The sequence below is a fragment of the Pseudorasbora parva genome, chromosome 3, assembly GCF_024679245.1.
Source record: "Pseudorasbora parva isolate DD20220531a chromosome 3, ASM2467924v1, whole genome shotgun sequence".
NCBI lineage: Eukaryota > Metazoa > Chordata > Actinopteri > Cypriniformes > Gobionidae > Pseudorasbora > Pseudorasbora parva.
The window spans coordinates 23493442-23514079 of NC_090174.1; the positions used below are offsets into that span (position 1 = coordinate 23493442).

General features: G+C 37.0%; 1 protein-coding gene across 1 annotated transcript; it reads right to left on the minus strand.

Annotated features, from left to right (window-relative positions):
* Positions 1-330: 330 nt before the first annotated feature.
* On the minus strand, positions 331-20536 carry fam81b (family with sequence similarity 81 member B). The gene is made up of 8 exons (XM_067438202.1): positions 19183-20536; positions 18698-18899; positions 16614-16732; positions 12523-12652; positions 11434-11540; positions 5933-6065; positions 5595-5790; positions 331-887 (listed from the first exon to the last, which is right to left on the minus strand). Exons 1-8 carry the CDS (start codon positions 19278-19280, stop codon positions 754-756), a joined length of 1119 nt encoding a protein of 372 aa, XP_067294303.1. The 5' UTR covers positions 19281-20536; the 3' UTR covers positions 331-753.
* Between the last annotated feature and the right edge of the window lie 102 nt (positions 20537-20638).

Genomic DNA, 20638 nt, shown 5'->3' on the forward strand with positions numbered 1-20638 from the left:
AACAAAATGTGCTGGTATTGCCATTATGTAACTCAAAAGCACTTCTATCATGGTTCATCTCTGTAGGAGCCTGAAAACGGCCTTTGCTTATTGTAGCCACTATTTGGCACATTTGAAAATGCAGCAGTTGGGTGTCTTTTCCTCAGATTTTCTGTTTATATCAGGGAAAAATTAAAATAAATTGCTTTTTATCTTTGTCCTAAAGAAGCACTAGCAGAATTAATGGACCTCTGTTTTCCCCCGCTGTCATTTCCATCTATGTAGAACTGACATGAGATTGACTACAAAAAGCCATTGTGTCTCTAAAATATTAAAGCATAAGCATGAAGAGCGAAATAACAATACGATTTTGTTGGGTATATTAATACTTTGCAAGTATGCATTGGTGGCTTGGAAAATTTAAATAGAGACAAAAACACATCTTGTTGGTTTATTCTACATCCGTTACGCAGGTTCATCTTCCTAATCTTTCAGTACTGAGCCACATGAGTATTGCAGATAAAATCTATGATTTGCCGTAATTGTACCTTGTTCAAATGTAATCAAATATGATTGTTCACTCAGAATTTAAAGTGTGGTCTGGCAAAAAGAGATTTACAGGAAATGACCTCATGGAGACCGGCTAAATCCTTTTTTTCAATCTAGGAAACAAATGTAGAGCTTATTTTGATTGTATTGTCCATCTGCCCACATTCTGCTGAATCATACTTTGTGATCTCACACACAGGTTATATATTCCAGTATGTGATCTAGTCAGAGCTCCTTCAGTTCCACCATGTTTCTCTGGATCTGTTTCATGTCTCTTCGCAGCTCTCCTTTGTCCAGCTTGGCTTTGGTGTCACTGATGTGTCTCAGAGATGCAATGGCATCATGCACCGCCTGAAACCCTGGCAAATGAAATAGAGGAGATCACCTTCACTTGTGGGAGCATTGACTCTGTGGCGGAAGTGCGTGTTAGATGTGTCATCTATAATGCATCACTCGCCCTTATTCCATCATCGGAATCTCAAAGAGAAGTCATGTACTGTACGTGAAAAGGCTTTTATTGAGGTTACTTCAGTCTATTGCACAGAATGCCTGGAAATAGTCAGTAAAGTCTGTCAAACAGTAGCATTTTGAAGCTATTTGGGTAGCTGGAAGTACATATGGATAAACTAAATGTTACATATGATAGGGTGGGAGATACCCTGTAGGCTTAGTTTAAAATTGTTTTGCAGACTTGCCTGTACATTATGCTACAAGTATACCAAAATAATGAAACAGTCCCAATTTGAGCCATTTGATTTCTCAAGCAAACAGCCTTAGGATAGATAAATTGGGCCACTCAGTTTAGCTGGTATTGCATGTAAGACAGCTAAAATAGAATGTTTCCATTATGTTGTTGAGAAATGACAAAATAGCAGCTAATGTTCTAGTTTACTGGTCAGATTTTGGCTTCCAGTGATTTGTCGATCCAGAGGTTTGGGAGGCACCAAACATGATGGAGCCAAAGGCCTATATTTAGCTTTTCATATGCATTAATTAATAGTTTGGGGTCAGTATGATTAGTTTTTTTAAGAAGCTAATCAGCATGTTAGAATGATTTCTGAAGGACCATGTGTTAGTGAAGACTGGAGTAATGTTGCTAAAAATTCAGCTTTGCCATCACAGGAATAAATTATATTTTAAAGGGATCATGAATTGAGAAATCAAATTTACCTTGAGCTTTTGACATATAAGAGGTCATCAGACTTATACCCTGCTTGTGGTCAGTCTGCCCATCAACATGCGTGTTTGCTTTGTAGCCCCTTTAAATACAGTTTAAAAAAAGACCAAGCATTCGATCTATGTCAGAGCGGCAGCGTTTCCACAAATGCTCCCTTTACAATTGCTGGAGCTGTCAATCAAACAGCCCAAGTTTATCAGTGACTGAATTCTGGACTCTCGCCAAACATCCCTTTATAATGACAAATTATTTACACTGTGTTTCTGTTAGTTATGATGAAAGCATTAGTGTGCAGAAATCGTGTTGCAGAGACAAGATCAAAAGTTTTCGAGAGTATTAAAAAAGGAATACGGGGAATTTTTAAATTAATCTTGATTGTTATACCTTTGTGAGTACAGTGGAAAAAAATGAACCGGATTGGTGCTTGCAACACGGAGTTATTACAGTTAATGCCCAGAGCCCCCATTCAGCTAAAACGGCAGTTATGGGGGCATAAACGTAAAGGGTGTATTTGTGCCTCTTAACAGACACAAAATGCAATTAAAATGTCTGTCCAACATGAACAGGGCCCTTACATGACAAAGAGATGCATTTAGCCACTTAGCCATTGTTTAACTTTGTTTGGCTATAGTGTTTTAGACGGCTTGCTGTAGTCTCGCGCTGAAGTCCCGTGGGAACTCAGTTGTAGCTGGAAAAAGGCAAATAGTCCAGTTGGGAAGAGTGTTGTGTGTGTGAAGAGTGATCGCATTGCTCTGCTCATCGGCTCGCCGGTTCTCAGTATAGAAGGTGTCTTAGAGAAACGGTTTTCGATTCTGTACTGCTGATCCGAGAACAGCTGTACGTTCGGTTACACGCCAATGCTCAGTATCAGTTGCTCGCGGGTTCTCATCAGTTCTTTCAGCAAAACCTGTCTCAGTTCAGTGAACTGTTGGAGTTACAACATATAATTCAAGACATTAGTTTATTTCTAGTCGGGGGGACTGTCACTCATGTCAGAAGTTGAGTAACTAAAGTAACTTGTGGGATCAGCGCTGATTTGAGACGCGGACCGCTTAGAACCGATCTAGTGAACTGGTTCGACCGGTTCACTAAAAAGAACCGGTTAAAAAGAACGATTCTTTCGCGAACCGGACATCACTGATCATGAGTGATGATCAGCTTACAAGTGAAGAAGAAATGGTTTGCGTTTGTGCCTTTCCGAATTGTGGCAACAGAATGCGAAAAATTTGCAGCGAACACTTTGACAAGAATGACACAACATACTTACACAGACACAGCACAGCGGGGCCGGTTAAAGAAAAATGCCATTCCGTGGTCAAAGGCGGGTGCAATCACTGTTATTTATCCTTCCATTTGGGCACACACGGCTTGAGGAAAGATGTGCAGTAATAAAATCATCAAGCTTTACACACACAACGCTCCTCCCAACTGGACTATTTACCTTTTTCCGGCTACAACAGAGTTCCTACGGGACTTCAGCTGGAGACTACAGCTAGCTGTCTAAAACAGTTTAGGTACATTTAAACAATGGCTAAGTGGCTAAACGCATCTCGTTGTCATGTAAGGGCCCTGTTCATGTTGGACAGACATTTTAATTGCATTTTCTGTTAAGAGGCACAAAGACACCCTTTACTTTTATGCCCCAATAACTGCCGTTTAAGCTGAGTGGGAGCTCTGGGGATTGCCTGTATTAGCTTCGTGTTGTGAGCACCAATCCGGTTCTTTTTTTTTCTCTCTAAAAAAAAGGGGGGGGGGTGAAATGCTGTTTTATGCATACTGAGCTTTTTACACTGTTAAAGACTTTGATTCCCATCCTAAACATAGACATAGTTTCAAAAACTAATGTTGGACGTTTGAGGGAGTATTTCTGTGTTAAAAATACTCCTTCCGGTTTCTCACAAGTTTTGGAGAGTTTTTTTCAAGTATGAGTCCGCTTGACGTCAACGGTTCAGAATGTCCTTGCATGCGCCGTACGGCTCTTCTCCCGGAAGGGTGCGTGCGCGACCAGAGCAAGAGAACAAATGCACGCCCATAAACACTGCTCTCAAGGTGCAGATCCACATGTCCGTGCAACACTTCTGTCGCGCTGCGCTCCACTTCATTCCTATGGGTGACGTCAAGCGACTTTAATGCATCCGCTTAGCATTCCGGGAAGGCAGCGCTGCATTTGAACCGATTTGAATGCAGAAATGACGGGAAGCGTCACAACATCATGCTTCAGTCACGTCGCAAAAGTGGATCTCCACGGTCACTGCTGTCACAGGACTTCACCAAATCAACAATGTTACCAAAGAAGTGTGTTTTTGACGGAGCGGTCCCAAAGATAAAGGTTCACGGTCGTGCTGTGGAAGCAGGCGGTGAGTAAAACGGCTTCAAATGTCTATGTTGTTGGCTATAGTCGCGTAAGTAAACATCAGTAAACGACACGATCATATATAGTTAATTTATCAATGGAGCATGTGATCTATGGTGTGTGTTTAAATACATTTAGTTTAGCTGACCACCAGTGGCGTAGCACCAAATTTTGGGCCCTGGGTACAAACCATCTTGCTGGGCCCCCGTACCATGTATGTGTATGTATAGAAAACTGACTTCTAAGGCCCCCCCCCTGCCTCGGGCCCTGGTTACTCTGTTTGTTTATTGTAAAACCACCCAAAAATAAACCTAGTTCACCTTTGTTCTCACAAAGCGTGCTTCATCATTCAAATGCGCTAACTTACTCCATTGTTTTTCTATACACTAGTATAATGTGCAAAACCGTTTTGCTTGCTACTGCTAAGGTTTAGTCGCATACAATATTCCATAAACCGAGTCATGTCCTCATAAACCACGAGTAAACACACACAAATGTTGACAGGCCACAATACAGTACATACCACAGAGACGGGCGTCCTGCTGTTGCTGTTTCTCCTGTTCAATTTATTTCATCCTCCGGATCTGATTCTGGATCATATATGTATTAGTTGAATCTGATTGATAGCCATGCTTTATTTAGGATAACGTTTTCTTTTCCACGCTTGAGAATGTCACAGCTTTCAAACGCTCTCATGCAATAGCTGATGTGCTCGTGATTCTTAAGCTCCGCCCACACGATACGCCTCCATCCGCTCGTTTTTTTTCCGGAACGACTCGGTAAAGCCTATCTTTCTTTTATACATATAATAAAACTAAAGACTTTTCGGAGATATGAAGGATGCAATACTACTCTATAGGTACTCAAGATTGACATGAGATTGACTGAAACTAAGTGTTTCACCCCCCCCCCCCTTTAAGATGTCAGCATTGGGCTTTTACACTAAAGTCTCACCGCAGACACGCCCCTTCAAACAGCATTTGAAGCAGACTCTAAAATCAGGGTAGGAAAAATGCCTTTTATTTCTAAATTATGATGTAAAGATCAACATTATAAGTGCACCCCAGGAAACATATTAAACCAATAAAACAATGATAAATGGTAAATGACCTCTTTAAAATATTAAAATAGAACTGTGGTGAGGTTGACGAGCGAGAGACGTCTCGCTCATCAACCAATTTATCTATCCTATTGCTGTTTGCTTGCCACAAGAACATTTTTTATAATATTTCACAATATCACTGTTTTTATTGTGTTTAATAGACTTTAAGTTTTCTCTATGAATTGAATGAAGGCTTTATTCTAATTTTAATCATCAAGTGTGCCTCAGCTTAGACTATCGTGTTTTCAATTAGTTTTCCCTACCACAGAGATATGGAGATATCTCATGGAATGTCCGAGTAGATCAGACATTTTTTGTCTATTTCAAAAAAATATTACTGACGCCCAACTTTTGAACGGAAGTTAGGATACAGATTGTCAAAATGTAGAAAGGGTTTATTGCGAATGTATGTTTATTTCATATGCGAGACTCACCGGACTGGTACTCCCTCCTCATCTGCTCTAGCTCTTCTCTGAAGCTCTTCTCAAAAGAGTTGATCTTGCTATTGAGTTTGCTCTCTGAACACTTGGTCCTGTCACCTGATCGCACCTTCTCCAGTTGAGCCTCCAACCTTTCCAGATGCCCAGAAAGAAGAAGCATTTTCTCCTTTAGCATGCGTTCCACTTCCACCTAAAGATATTTTGCAGAGATATCTATGTAATAAGGCCTTCATAGTTTGAGTGTGAGACCACAAACACTGTGACATTTCACTGTGGCGTAGGTCACTTGTTGTATTCACTCAGAGAGATAGCCTACATTCACACATGCTTACCACTCTGTCCTGCAGCAGTGTGTGCAGCTGGCTGCTCTGTGTGTGTGATTGAGCTGTGGTTTTCATCTGCTCCTCAGCCCACTTCCTCAGTCTCACTGTCTGCTCCTCAATCTCCATCAGACCACTTGAGGTCCTGCATAAACATGCATGCATACATGCTACATTACATAATGCAGTTACAATATTGTTGCACTGTAGTAGAATGTAACTAAGGTATTGTAATATGTAGGCTATTATTAAACAGGACACATTCTGACCTTTAACAAAATCTTAGTTTGGGCGTCTACTAGAATAGGTTTTCATGCCTGTGCAAAATGAAAGTCTGTAAGTAACACTCTGATTAGGCTACTTCATGAAGCTCCTCCTTCTGAAAAACTTCAGATGGTTACCAAGTAAATCATTCTGTGGGATTGAATGTAGAGTTTTATCTCTAAAAACAGATTAGCTTATAACTAGGGCCAGGACTTGATTAAAAAAATGTATCTAATTAATTAGAGGCTTTGTAATTAATCGAAATTAATCGCATTTTAATTGCATATAAATATTTGACCTGAGAACAGTGAGAAGTAATTTTTCACATGGATTTTTAGTACACCATTGAATAATGACTGAATACATGAGCTTAATCAACAAAATATTGTTTATTTATTTCAGTCCAGCAGACCAGCTCAATGTTTGCCATTAAGTGTAGCAAAAGCATATTTGTGATATTTGAGGCTCGATGTGCTGCGGTGATGCGCAAATTCCTCGTTGTATAGCTTGCACACAACCATGCTTTTGTCAACGCTGCCATCCTTTCGTTTTTTAAAAAAAAACATTCCCATCCACGGGGCCAAGCAAAGCGGTCTCATCAGCTTCTTCGTTCATGTTCACACTGTTTTGTTGTTGTCGTGACTCGTGAACGCTTGTTGGTATTAGTTTAGTATATTCACCGATTAGTATAATCGGTCTGTCGAAACTCATTCATTGAAAAACGTTTCGCAGTGCAAAAATAGGTGTGGTTAAAATTATGTTATTTATTTTTTTGCGTAATTAATCTTAATTAAAGCGTTAAAGTCCCGTAATTAATTAATCTTAATTAACGTGTTAATGTCCTGTTATTAATTAATCTTAATTAACATGTTAAAGTCCTGTAATTAATTAATCTTAATTAATGCGTTAAAGTCCTGGCCCTGCTTATAACGCTTGTGGGGCAAAGGGTAAGTGAAATTATATCGCTAGTTAATACCACTAACAAGATTCAAAATAGCCTCACACTAACACGATAGTCCCTACATGCAAACCGAAGCATTGAGAACTTTGTAAGTGTACAAACAATTTAATTAGAAGATACTTTATAAAGACAGTGCATTACGCGCTTACGGTCAGGAGCCATCTTGGAAAACAGTCTCGACTAGTCGAGCGACGAACACTGTGCTAACTGATGAACTGTGACTTGGAATCTCATATGGTCTGTTGTTTCCGGAAGAAAGCACTGAACGCTTGTTTCGCTTGAACGCTTGTTGAATCCATGTTATTACATTTCACAAACTTAATTCCTATCAACCAGCTCACTCAGCACAGCATTCGTGGATCGACTCGTCGAGACTGTTTTCCAAGATGGCTGCTGTCTGTAAACGCGTAATGTACTGTCTTTACAGAGTATCTTCTTATTAAACTGTTTGTACACTTACAAAGATCTCATTGCTTCAGTTTGCATGTAGGGACCCTCATTATGCTAGCGTGTTAGTGTGAGGCTATTTTAAACCTTGTTAGTGGTATTAACTAGCGATTTAATTTCACTTACCCTTTGCCTCATAGACAAGTGTTATAAGCTATTCTGTTTTTTAGAGATACAACACTCTACATTCGATTTCCATGAAAACGCATCCCAAAGAACGATCTACTCGCTAACCATCTGTTAATTACCGCTAGGTTCATTTCTCACCGGAGTTGTCCTTTAATTATTGGGAGGTGTACCTCACAATAAAAGAAAGAAAACTCCTTTGTGCTTTGTATCTTCTTATGTATCATTTATTACATTTTGTCTTATCCAAAATCAGAGTCTAGATAACAATAGTAGTAGCCAATAGTTAATGCTGGGCCATTAAAGGGTTAGTTCACCCAAAAATTTTAATAATCTCATTAATTATACTTACCCTAAGATAGTTCGACACCTGTAAGACCTCCGTTCATCTTCGGAACACAAATTAAGATATTTATGTTGAAATCCGATGGCTCAGAAAGGCCTTCATTGACACCAATGTTATTTTCTCTCTCAAGACCCATAAGAGGAACTAAAGACGTCGTTACAAAACCCATTTACAGTGGTTCAATAATTTTATGACGCAACAAGTTTATTTTTTGTGTGCAAAACCCCCCCGAAATAACGACTTATATAGTGATGGGCCGATTTCAAAACAAAGTTTAGATAAGTAAATGGGCTTTGTAACAATGTCTTTAGTGCCTATTATGGGTCTTGAGAGAGAAAATTACATTGGTGTCAATGAAGGCCTGTCTGAGTCATCGGATTTCAACAAAAATGTCTTAATTTGTGTTCTAAAGATGAACGGAGGTCTTACAGGTGTCGACCGACATGAGGGTGAGTAATTAATGAGATAATTTACATTTTTGGGTGAACTAACCCTTTAAATGGCCTATATTACATTTTAAATATCGATATGTTTTGGATGTTTTGTTTTTTTTTCGTCTTAAAATTTTCAAAAATGTTTCAATGTGTCATTGTGTCTAACAGACATCACTCTCACATTTGGGCTCGTGCTATAGTTCCCAGCTTCTTTCTCAATGTGTTTATTTTTCTCCGGCCCATATGCTTCTCTTCATGAGTCACTGTAAGCTATCTTGACTCACCACTATTACATAACATCCCAAGCATAGGCAGCCAACTGCTCTGATTCTGTCACACCATGAAAATACGATTTCCACTGGGATCATGTGCAAGGCTCCATTTCAATGCACTGAAGCTGCCATCTGTGCTCCGCGCTGCATTCAGGAGCGAATACTGTCAAAGAGATGGAGAGCATCCCCATGCACATCCCATGATGCTCATGTGGCAGCACATAGACTGGCATTGGCACTATTTGGAGGCGTATCTGGTGAGTCACTGGTACTTTTCTAGTTTGCTGTTTACATTTGTCTCAACAGAACAAATCCACCTGACAGCAAATTCGACAGAGTTGGCCGGTGGGAGAGCATCGCAATAACTGATGTCAGGGTTGTCAAGTAACTTTATGTGTGCCCTTCACATACAACATTTTATTAAAAGAAACTATATTTCTGCAACAGGTCTCATTAATTTTTTCTTTAATCAATTACATTTTTGCACCCCAGCAGCCCAAACAACACTGAAAAGTATCTGCCAAACCAAAAACTTGGCATTTCATGTTAAGTTAAGAGTTTTGTATTGTTTTGTTCTTGTTTCCTTTTATTTGATAGTTTTTTTTTTAATCACTGAATACAAAAAATCATAACAACATTGCCATTGAAGTACTGTATATCTTTACAATACGTCAGCAATATTTAATTTCTTCTTAAATAGACTTCCTATATCAATCATGAAGTTATTTGTTCATTATATACAATTAACAATTGTTTCCTTGTTATTTTACAAAAGTAACAATGTTAATCAGTTTCATTCAGAATGCTCCAGCACATGTTTTACAGCTAGGATATATTATATGTAGTTCTATTATTAAAAAAAAAAAAACTTGTTTTGATATAGATAGAATGTATCTACTGTCATTCAGACTTGACGCCAATTTAAATCTCCAAACAAGTGTGTGTGAATGATTCAATGACTCATATAAAGAGGCAGTCCACCCGGGCTTCCAATCCAATCCAGTTTCGTGCTCCTGGATGAATATTTTAAACAGTGTTTTGAACAAGAAATAGGAAAAAATCCAAATCCAGCCACTCAATAGAATGCAAAAGTAAAAAAGCCTTTATTGGTAGGGCTAAAACATTAAAACACCAACGCGTGTCAGCCCATAGTCCTTCATCAGGGTGTTGGTGTTTTGAACAAATCGGTTGACTGATTTAAAGACTCATATATCATAAATACAGTCACTTGTCCCCACCTACTAGCATAAATCAACACCTTGGAATTATAAGGTTCTATGCATTCTGAGCGGTTTTGAGATATTGAGCTTCAAAGTTTTTGCATTCCATTCGACTTTGTATAGAACTTTTTTGTTTTCTAAATAAAATGTCTCAATGTACATAACATATAAAAAAAAACCATCACAATGTAAATATGTTGTCACAGAATAAGAATATGTGAATAATTCAGTTTTGACAAAAGTGTCAGATAGAACCTTATAATTCCAGGGTGACGAAATATTAAGCTTGCAATATATTGCCAAAAGTATTGGGACACCCCTCCAAATGATTGAATTATGGTGGTCCAAACATTTCTATGGCCACAGGTGTATAAAATCAAGCACTTAGGCATACAGACGCTTCTACAAACATTTGTGAAAGAATGGGTCGCTCTCAGGAGCTCAGTAAATTCAAGCGTGGTACTGTGATAGGTTTCCAACTGTGCAATAAGCCATTCATGAAATTTCCTCACTACTAAATATTCCACAGTCAACTGTCAACTGGTAGGCCACGTAAAATCACAGAATGGGGACAACACATGCTGAGGTACACAATGTGTAGAAGTCATCAACCTTCTTCCAAACTTTGTGTGGCCTTCAAATTAGCTCAAGAAGCAAATACACCAAGCCTTACATCACCAAGAGCAATTCAAAGCGTCGGATGCTGTGGTGTAAAGCATACCAAACTCTAGAGCAGTGGACAAATCATGCTTCTCTGTCTGGCAATCCAATGGATGAGTCTGGGTTTGGCGTTTGCCAGGAGAACAGTACTTGCCTGACTACATTGTGCCACATGTAAAGTTTGGTGGAGGGGGGATTATGGTGTGGGGTTGTTGTTTTTCAGGGGCTGGGCATGGCCCATTATTTCCAGTTAAAGGAACTCTTAATGCTTCAGCATACCAAGATATTTTGGACAATTTCATGCTCCCAACTTTGTGAGAACAGTTTGGGGATGGCCCCTTCTTGTTCCAACATGACTGCACACCAGTGCACAAAGCAAGGTCCATAAAGACATGGATGAGTGAGTTTAGTGTGGAGGAACTTTTCCTGGCCTGCACAGAGTCCTATTATCAACCAGATAGAACACTTTTATGATGAAATAGTGTGGAAACTGCAAGCCAGGCCTTCTCGTCCAATATCAGTGCCTGACCTCACAAATGCACTTATAAGAACAGTTGAAGCTGTTATAGCTGCAAAGGGTGGGCCAACTCCATATTAAAGCAGACATATTAAGAATGAGATGTCAATAAAGCTCATGTGCATGTAAAGGCAGTTGTCCCAAACACATGGCAATATAGTGTATCTGTATATTCTTTAAATATTTTCTTATAGTTATTTAATAATTATGCAATATTAAAATAAAATAAACTTTGAGTATTTAGAAGTGACTTTAGTTGCTCTTACTTTACATCCAGTTGTTGTATCTCCTTCTGTAAATCTCCAGTGGCGTTTCTCTGAGAGATGAACTTCTCTGACATCGACATCTCTAGTTTTCCTACATCCCGAAACAGCTAGCAAATGACAAGACATTATAAAGCATACCTCCCATCAGGCTCACTTCACATAGTTTTCATTCTCCTTTTATAGGTCCAAAATGTATCAAACTGAGCTGGGGGTGTAACCGTATATTGCGTCACAATATATATATCGCAATACAGAAATGCAACACTAATTGTGGTTTGTGACAATCTGTATTGTGTATTCTCCAAAATTGAAAATTACAGTGAGAAAAAGTTTACAGAGTTGTAGTGTTAGTACTACTATGTTGTAAATACTACATACTACAGTAATACAGTAAATACAGCATATTTTCAGCTTCAAAATCATGAATATTTTTATTCTGGTGTCTCCATTGTCCTGGTTATCAGAATTCATATTCACCCCATACCAATTTTAGGATTTCAATTAACAGTACATTTGTGTTAACCTTTTACCTTATGATTACAACTACATTTTCCAACAAATTCTTTGTAAAATTGAATAACAAAGAATGTGTATTAGCATGTTTGACATCAGCATGCATAGCAGCTTAGTATGTGTATTTTACATACAGGCCCTGGCTGTCCTTGTCCCCTTACATTTTCAATTACCTTTATGGTGTCTGGTGACCACTTCCCAGAGCTAATGCACTGCAATCACCGAGATTTACTGTTATCACACAGGCACCATGCAGGGATAGTTTATTTGGATGACAACACTGCAGTTTCCCACACCCACAGTCAAGAGAGGTTTGGGCCAAAGCTGATTCAATTTCATATCTAATGCACAAACCGGCTTGGTCACAATATTTGTACAGTATGTGTAGTCTATAAGATGAAAGGAAAGTTTAAGAACAATCCCAGCTAACAAAAATATGTTCTAAGAATGTTTTGCTAACAGTATTTTGCAAGAAATTGTTGCAAAATGTAGATGTTCAAATAAATTAATTTGATTGAATACATGTTGTTAATTCAATCAAAGCAATCACATGCTTTTCAATCATTAACATCTCACCTTGAGCTCCATGTCTCTCAGTTTCCGCTCCAGCTCGGAGCGTAAATCACTCACTTCCTGTTGTAGTTTCAGAATGTCCCGCCCTCCATTGCCAACATCAGATGACAGTTTAGCAATGCTAGCATCACATCTAAGGAAAAAGGAAATTCAAACAACAATATTTGATCTGTTCTTGAGGGCTGGTTTTACTGATACACTCATTGACCGCTTTATTAGGCACACCTTGCTTGTACCGTTTTGGACCTCCTTTTGCCTTCAGAACTGTCTTAATTTGTTTGTGACATAGATTCAGCAAGCCCTTACGAAACAAAAATATATTGCAGTATATTGGAAAATTTCATGCAATACATTAGGCAATATATTCACATATATGGGAATTAGTATTTATATTTTTCAATATTTTGTTATATTGAAAGCGGCAATCATTCGTATATTTTGCAATATATATCATGAATATGTAATATATTTTATAATACCATCAATATATTATTCCATATATTTACAATATATTAAAATAAATTTCAAGTAATATATTGGTAAATATATTTTCCTTTCGTAAGGGAGGTGCTGGACACATACATCAGAGATTTTGGTTCATATTGACATGATAGCATCACACATTTGCTGCAGATTTGTTGACTGCCCATCCATAATTCAAATCTTCCATTCCACCACATCCCAAAGGTGCTCTATTGTATTGAGATCTGGCAACTGTGGAGGCCATTTGAGTACAGTGAACTCCCTTTCATGTTCAAGAAACCAGTTTGCTAGAAGTAGCCATCAGAAGATGGGTCCACTGAGGTTATAAAGGGATGGTCAGCAACAATAGGCTATGAGGTTTAAATGATGCTCATGGGCCCAAAGTGTGCTAAGAAAATATTCCCCAAACCATTCCAACACCACCAGCAACCTGAACAGTTGATACAAGGCAGGATGGACCCATGCTTTCTTTGTTTCACAAAGTTTAAATCAGAAATCGAGACTCATCAACCCAGGCTACCTCTATTTTGGTGAATTATATATCTTTGAATTATTATAGTCTGTGTGAATTGTAGCCTCCGATTCCTGTTCTTAGCTGACAGGAATAGCACTGGTGTGTCTTCTGCTACTGTAGCTCATCTGCTTTATGTGGTGCATTCAGAGATGCTCTTTGGCAGACCTCGGTTGTAACATGTTTTTTTTTAATTACTGTTAGCTCAAAGTATTCTGGCCTCTCAACAAGGAATTTTTGCCCACAGAACTGTCTATCCGAAATCAGTTTCGTGAGGTGTCTGTGTGCAAATGAAGTCATTGCTTGATGGTCAATGAGGCAACAAGTCAGCTGCCTAAGCTGCCGAAACCTGGAAAATGCTGCCTTCAGAGGACACATTTGAAGGCAGGAAGGCATCAAGCCACGTCCAAATCTAATGTTAGCTTCACTTCCTGTCTCCTGAGATACCTTCATCTGATCGATTTTTGAAGGCAGCATACATGTATCCTTCGCTGCCTTTGATATCCCACAATCCTGTGCTTTCCATTCAGTGACAGTTGAACTGGGGGGAAAAGATGGCAACCCAAAGTTGCATTTGCTGGTCAGTTTGTGTGTAAACATGTTTCTTACCAATATTTTCCCCTTCTGATGTCATTCTAGCAAGAAATTACTAGTAATTAAATATTCAACATGGCATCATGACTTTGCGTAAACATACATGCCACTTTCTAAAGCCAAGTGGCGTGTTATCTGTACGCAATTTGAGCTATCCACATGCATGTCTGAGGCGTGTGATTCCACGTTATTGTCTACGCCGAAACGAACCATCATCTCAGTACGCCGTGTGATTCCACATGTATTTCTAAGCTGTGTGATTGTGCGTGAATGTCTAAAGCGAAATTAACCATTGTGTGTGTGTGTGTGTCCACAATGTAAATATATTTATAAACATATTAAAGGTGGAAAGAATGAAATGACGTCTCGATAGCACGCCAAATTGGCATACAAATTGGCGTGTCATATATACTACATTTCATGAGATCAGTCTGAAATATTTGTTTTATGCTCAACAAAGCTCTCTCTATTTTGCTGTTGATCATTAAACTTTTACACTGCCTTAGAAGTCTGTCCGATATTAATTTTGTGAGAGCTATAACATGCCTTCATTGTTGCCTTGTGATTGGCTGGTTAGATATTTGGATTAGCCTACCAATCAATTGAGCAGATGTACCTAATAAAAAAAGGCTGGTGAGTGTATATCAGAACAACATTCGTCTTTGAAAACTGTAAAAAAAGGTTTTATACTTTTTTTACTTTTTGAACTGGAAAATCTCTAATCTCTGCTGCATTATGGAACAATAACATCCTTGTTTTCATGCTCGTAAGATAATTTATAGTTTATACATTTGAACTATAAGGGCATATATACTATTTCAAGTTACTATTTCAAAAAGTGTTTTAAAACAAAGACCCTTTGGTTTCTTGTAGACTGAACGAAAGCACTATATAAATGCTTCATTCATCCATTAATTAATTTAACTGAGACATCAAATCCTAAGAAATTATAAAAAACATTAATTTTTCCATGTAAATAAAAGAAAATAAATGGCACTTCGAACTTTTGCTGTAAAAATAAAATAAAATATAATAATCCGTATTGGTAACACTTAACAAAAAGGTTGTATTATTTAACATTATTAATGCATTAGTTAACATGAACTAACCATGCTGTTTTTGTAAGGTTATCTTATACGGTACATATTTACATTAGTTTACATAGCAATTGACGCACACTAAGGATGAACATTTCTAAAGTGTACACTACTTCAACATTAACTAATGTGTTACTAACATTTGTATACTTTTATTAACATGACTTACCATTAACAAAGCATGTATTAATGGTTTTTTAGAACCTTATTATAAAGTGTACATTATTTCACCATTAACATTTGTTAACATTTGTCGGTTCATTACAAAAGTAAAAGCTTTGTAATGGCAAGTCATGTTAATAAAGAGTCTACAAATGTTAGTAACACATCAATGTTAATGTTGAAATAGTGTCCAGCTTTGTCGAATGTATTGATAGTAAAGTGTGTAACCAAATAAACTATCCGCTGATGTTCAGATGGTTTCCACTGTAGAATTATGTTTACCAACAGCTCAATGCATTATTATAAAATAATGTTAATAAAGTACACAACAGCATTTTTACCTTTAGAGTCAGATGGTGAGTTAGAAATGTTCATCCTTAGTGTGTGTCAACTGTTATTTAAACTAATGTAATATGTACAGTAAGATAACCTTACAAAAACAGTAAAGCCATTGTTCACGGTTAGTTTATGTTAACTAATACATTACCGAATATTAACTAATTGTGCTGTTAGCGTGAATAGATGTATTAATATATGTGTGAGTTAAGATGAAGTAATGCTGAACGGAGGTGTTGTTCATGGTTAGTTCATTTTAACTAATGCATTAACTTATTGTAAAATGTTACCTTTGTATTTGCCTTCTAAAAGTGAGTGACAGTATCTGCCACTGCAAAAATGACTCTCTGAAAATAATCTGATTGGCCTCAAATCTTGTTTGTGCACAATACGCAAGAGTAATTTAGATGTCTTTCATTCCACAATGAGGAGCTAATGAGTAAATGTACTGTTAATGTGTGAAGGGTTGTATATGGCCTTGTGGTACGAGGAGTCATAGGTCGTGCAGTCAACAAACATCTCATTTCATCTCATCAAGCCCAGTCTACTTTGTCTATGCCTGTAAGGCACCACTGACCCTCTGGACTCTTTCCTTTCCACATTCATTTCATATAAATAGGCTTTTTCAACAAAACAAAAAAGTCTAATAAGTCCACTAAGCTGGTTGTTGACACAAGTAAACGTCTAATTTTTAACTTTGTTAACTTTGTCCCGATCACAATCACTTTGAGTTCATAGTCATATTTATAATGAACCTTTAGGGAAAATAAAAAGGAGACATATAATCAAGATATGAAAATAATTTTTACATTTTTTTAAATGGAATGAAATATTGGGAAAGCATTTTCACTAGTGATCTGAAAATTGTGGAGCTCTATTAATATAAATAAAATCTTGGTGTAATTTGTGACCTTGCCACTCTGCCTCTGAGATCTCCAAAACCCATCATGTTCTTGTGATCCAAGCTCTTCACTGCAAAAGTCGTCCCTACAGCAAGGTTGTCTCTCTCAATAATCTGAGCTTCCAGAACCTGGGGACACAGAAGATTGTTCTGTCCTTGCGGTCATATAACTGTACCAGTATGATTGCTCATATCAGTCACTCACCGCTATCGCAGTTTGACAGTTTTCACTCATTTTCCATACTAATGCAGGAATAATTATGCAGAAGGATGTTGTTGTTTTTCTTCCAAATAGTTTCTAAATTGGAAAATGTACCCTGGCTGGGTGTAATTGTAATTTTAAAGGGGAAGACTGAAATGGTTTAGCCTAAGTCATTATGACTAGTAGAGATTCCTAATTTCTTCCCACTGCTAATCAAGCGTGGTTACGTCATTACTCTTCAGGGATAGAAAAAAAGCTGTAGTGACTGCTGGGCTTTGATTTATTTGATTCATTCATTTTTATGCACATATTCTGCATAATATATCCCATCAGGTAAATGGCTTTGCTGGCATGTTCCCTAAAACTGTACCTCGCTCATAAAACACTGTAAAATTTTTGCTTTCACATTCAAAAATTAATGTAAAACTTTGAGACATCATAGATGTTATTGATCTAACAATCCATCAGTGTAATTGTTCTGGACTTTTCTGAGAAAGAGAGAAGATTAATTTTAATATAATATAATATAATATAATATAATATAATATAATATAATATAATATAATGAATATAATATAATATAATATAATATAATATAATATAATGAATATAATATAATATAATATAATGAATATAATATAATATAATATAATATAATATAATATAATATAATATAATATAATATAATATAATATAATATAATATAATATAATATAATATAATATAATATAACATAATATACTGTTACACTTTAAGGTGACAAAGTTACATGTCACTAAATGTACTTATTAAAGTAATAACAGTAAATTATGCATAATTACAAGTAACTAACCCTAAACCAAACCCTTACCATAACGCTATAGTAAGTAAATATAAGTACAATGTAATTACGTCACTTTAAAATGAAAATTACTCCATGATTTACTCACCCTCAAGCCATGTGTATATGACATTCTTCTTTCTGATGAACACAATCAGAATTATGTTCATAAATATCCTGATGCTTCCACGCTTTTTGATGGCAGTGAACTGGTCTCACAAGTTTGAAGCTAAAAAGAAGTCCATCCATCTATCCATCCATCCCTCCATCCATCCATCCATCCATCCATCCATCCATCCCTCCATCCATCCATCCATCCATCCTAAACGTACTCTACTCTAATAAAGGCCTTCTGAAGCTAATCAACGGTTTGTAAGAAAAATATCCATATTTAACATGTTATATGTCAAATATCTATCTTCCGCCAGACTGCCATATTCGATATTCCAGACTCCATATTCAACTTACGGAAAAAGCGTACCTGGCATGATGTCAGACGTAAGCGTTTTGAACTGTAAGAGGCGTTGCACTTTCTGCATAAATTGAATACGGAAGCCGGTCTGGAGGAAGCTAGATATTTTAATTTATAAAGTTTTAAATATGAATATTTTTCTTACAAAACTCAATTTATTAGCTTCAGAAGACCTTTATTAACCCCCTGGAGCAGTACTCCTGTCGTTTATGATGGCTGTATGCACTTTTTTGAGCTTCAAACTCAATGGACACTGTGACTGCCATTATAAAGCTTGGACGTATCCGGATTTTTTATAATATAACTCTGATTGTGTTCATCAGAAAGAAGAAAGTCATACACTTTGGCTTGAGGGTAATTGGGTAATTAACGATGTTGGCTTATAGTGTAACCAAATAATAATATAATATAATATAATATAATATAATATAATATAATATAATATAATATAATATAATATAATTAATATAATATAATATAATATAATATAATATAATATAATATAATATAATATAATATAATATAATATAATATAATATAATATAATATAATATAATTAATATAATTAATATAATATAAATGTAAATCTTATTTTCACACCTGGATGTCTCTGCTGAGCTGTTTGACAATATGAGTTATGATCTGAATGTGATTCTCCAGTAGTTTTCTAGCAGACGACTCCATCAGGACTGAACCCTGAGCTGCATGTAGACCAGTCACCACATCGTCCCTGATCTTCACAGCTTGTTCCAGAAGAGCGCTCAAAGTCCGTTCCTGATTGGTCATGCTGCTCTCCATATGTCTGTCTCAAAATAGAATCAAATAACTGGAACTCTTTTGTCAGAGCCAAACTGCCATTGAACATTAACAGTCAAACCCACAGATTATTAAAGTAATTAAATATGTACTTTTTTTTTTCAAAGGCACAAATTGGTCTATAATTTATTTTAAAAAGACTAATTCTTCATCAAAGGCAATCAGGATGTTACAGCCCAGTGATTTGATGTACTGTATATTGATATTATTTGATGTAACTTCATATTGCGAAACATTGCAATTAGTAAGCATTCATCCATTTTCCAAACCTCTTTATCCTTTGCAGGGGGATGCTGCCTATCCCAGCGTCTCGGGCCACAGGGGAGGAGGGGCACCCTGTACAGACGGCCAGTCCATCACAGATCATTAGAAAATAGAATCTGAGAATGCTTTACTTTGTAAAAGAAACTGTAGCCATATTGTCAAAATGAAGCTGAATCAAATGCCTTCGAAGCAATATGAACCCAGAGGTGTTCTCCTCTTGTTTTCTCTTACATTGCATTATAGTGAGCATAACTCAAGGGCTCCAGCAAACTACATCACCTATTGATTATCTGCCTCTGAGTACTGTTTCACCCCGATGGATTTACGTATAAAGCATTAATTTCACAGAGGAGAATCCCTTTGATTGAGCACTTGCAGTTTTAGGCGTTCATCATAACATAGACCACAATGACCAGAAAGAGGTTGTACTTTATAGCAGTTAAAATGTGTGTGTATTTATGTATATAATGTAGGTAGGCTATGTGGGCAACACTTAGAAAATATTATATACTGCAAAGTAAATTTGAGATCTTTACTTACCTATGAACTGTTTCCCTGTAGTCTGCGAGTATGTTTGTTGGTTTGTTTAGCCTAATCTCTTAGCTACCAAATGGCATGTTCTGACTGGGGTGTATTATTTTGTACTTGACAACTAGATAATGCACACAATTTGCCAATACATCATATTTTATTAACTAAGCACTTGTCTAACTATAATGGTATTTATTCTGCGAAGGATAACAGCTTTAGGAGGGTAGGCTTAACACTGTTTGTCATGCTATAACTTGACAAGAAGCATAATTAAGTATTGAGATCTCAGGCTGCTCATTAATTCTCATGAGATTTTCTGACCAGAGTACCAGTAATGATTTCCCTTCTGTGATTTGCAACACATCTATTATGGAATAGTAAATGTACCCTTCAAAGCTAAGTGGTGATGGTCTCTTTGGGGGATTTTTAGAGTAATATCTTAATGTATAGTGTGTGTAAAATACACACATGCACGCACGCACGCACACACACTAATCTGGTTCACTTTTTGTGGATACTCTACAGATGTAATGGTTTTTATATTGTTTACAAACTGTACCCATCATACAAAAAAAAATCTGCATTTTTACATAAAAAAAACAAATTCATAAGCTTTTTTCGTAAGATTTAAGGATTTATAAGCTTGTTTCTACTGTGACATGAGTCCCCATAAGTCAGTGTGCATTCAGATTGAAGTCCATACGGTACACACACACACACACACACACACACACACACACACACACACACACACACACACACACACACACACACACACACACACACACACACACACACACACACACACACACACACACACACACACACACACAATGTCTGGTTCACTATCTTTGTGGGGAATCTCCATAGACGTAATGGTTTTTATACAATTCAAACCATTTTTTCTACACCCCCTACACCCCCTACACT

What these genes read in the sequence shown, in the direction of transcription:
- fam81b (XM_067438202.1), bottom strand. Translation starts at nt 19,280, where the DNA reads ATGATCTGTGATGGACTGGCCGTCTGTACAGGGTGCCCCTCCTCCCCT. An exon ending in AGCTCAGCAGAGACATCCAG is followed by an intron (nt 16,733 to 18,697) that starts GTGTGAAAATAA and finishes CTGTGTCCCCAG; the next exon opens with GTTCTGGAAGCTCAGATTAT. An exon ending in CTCAGAGGCAGAGTGGCAAG is followed by an intron (nt 12,653 to 16,613) that starts GTCACAAATTAC and finishes CTTTTTCCTTAG; the next exon opens with ATGTGATGCTAGCATTGCTA.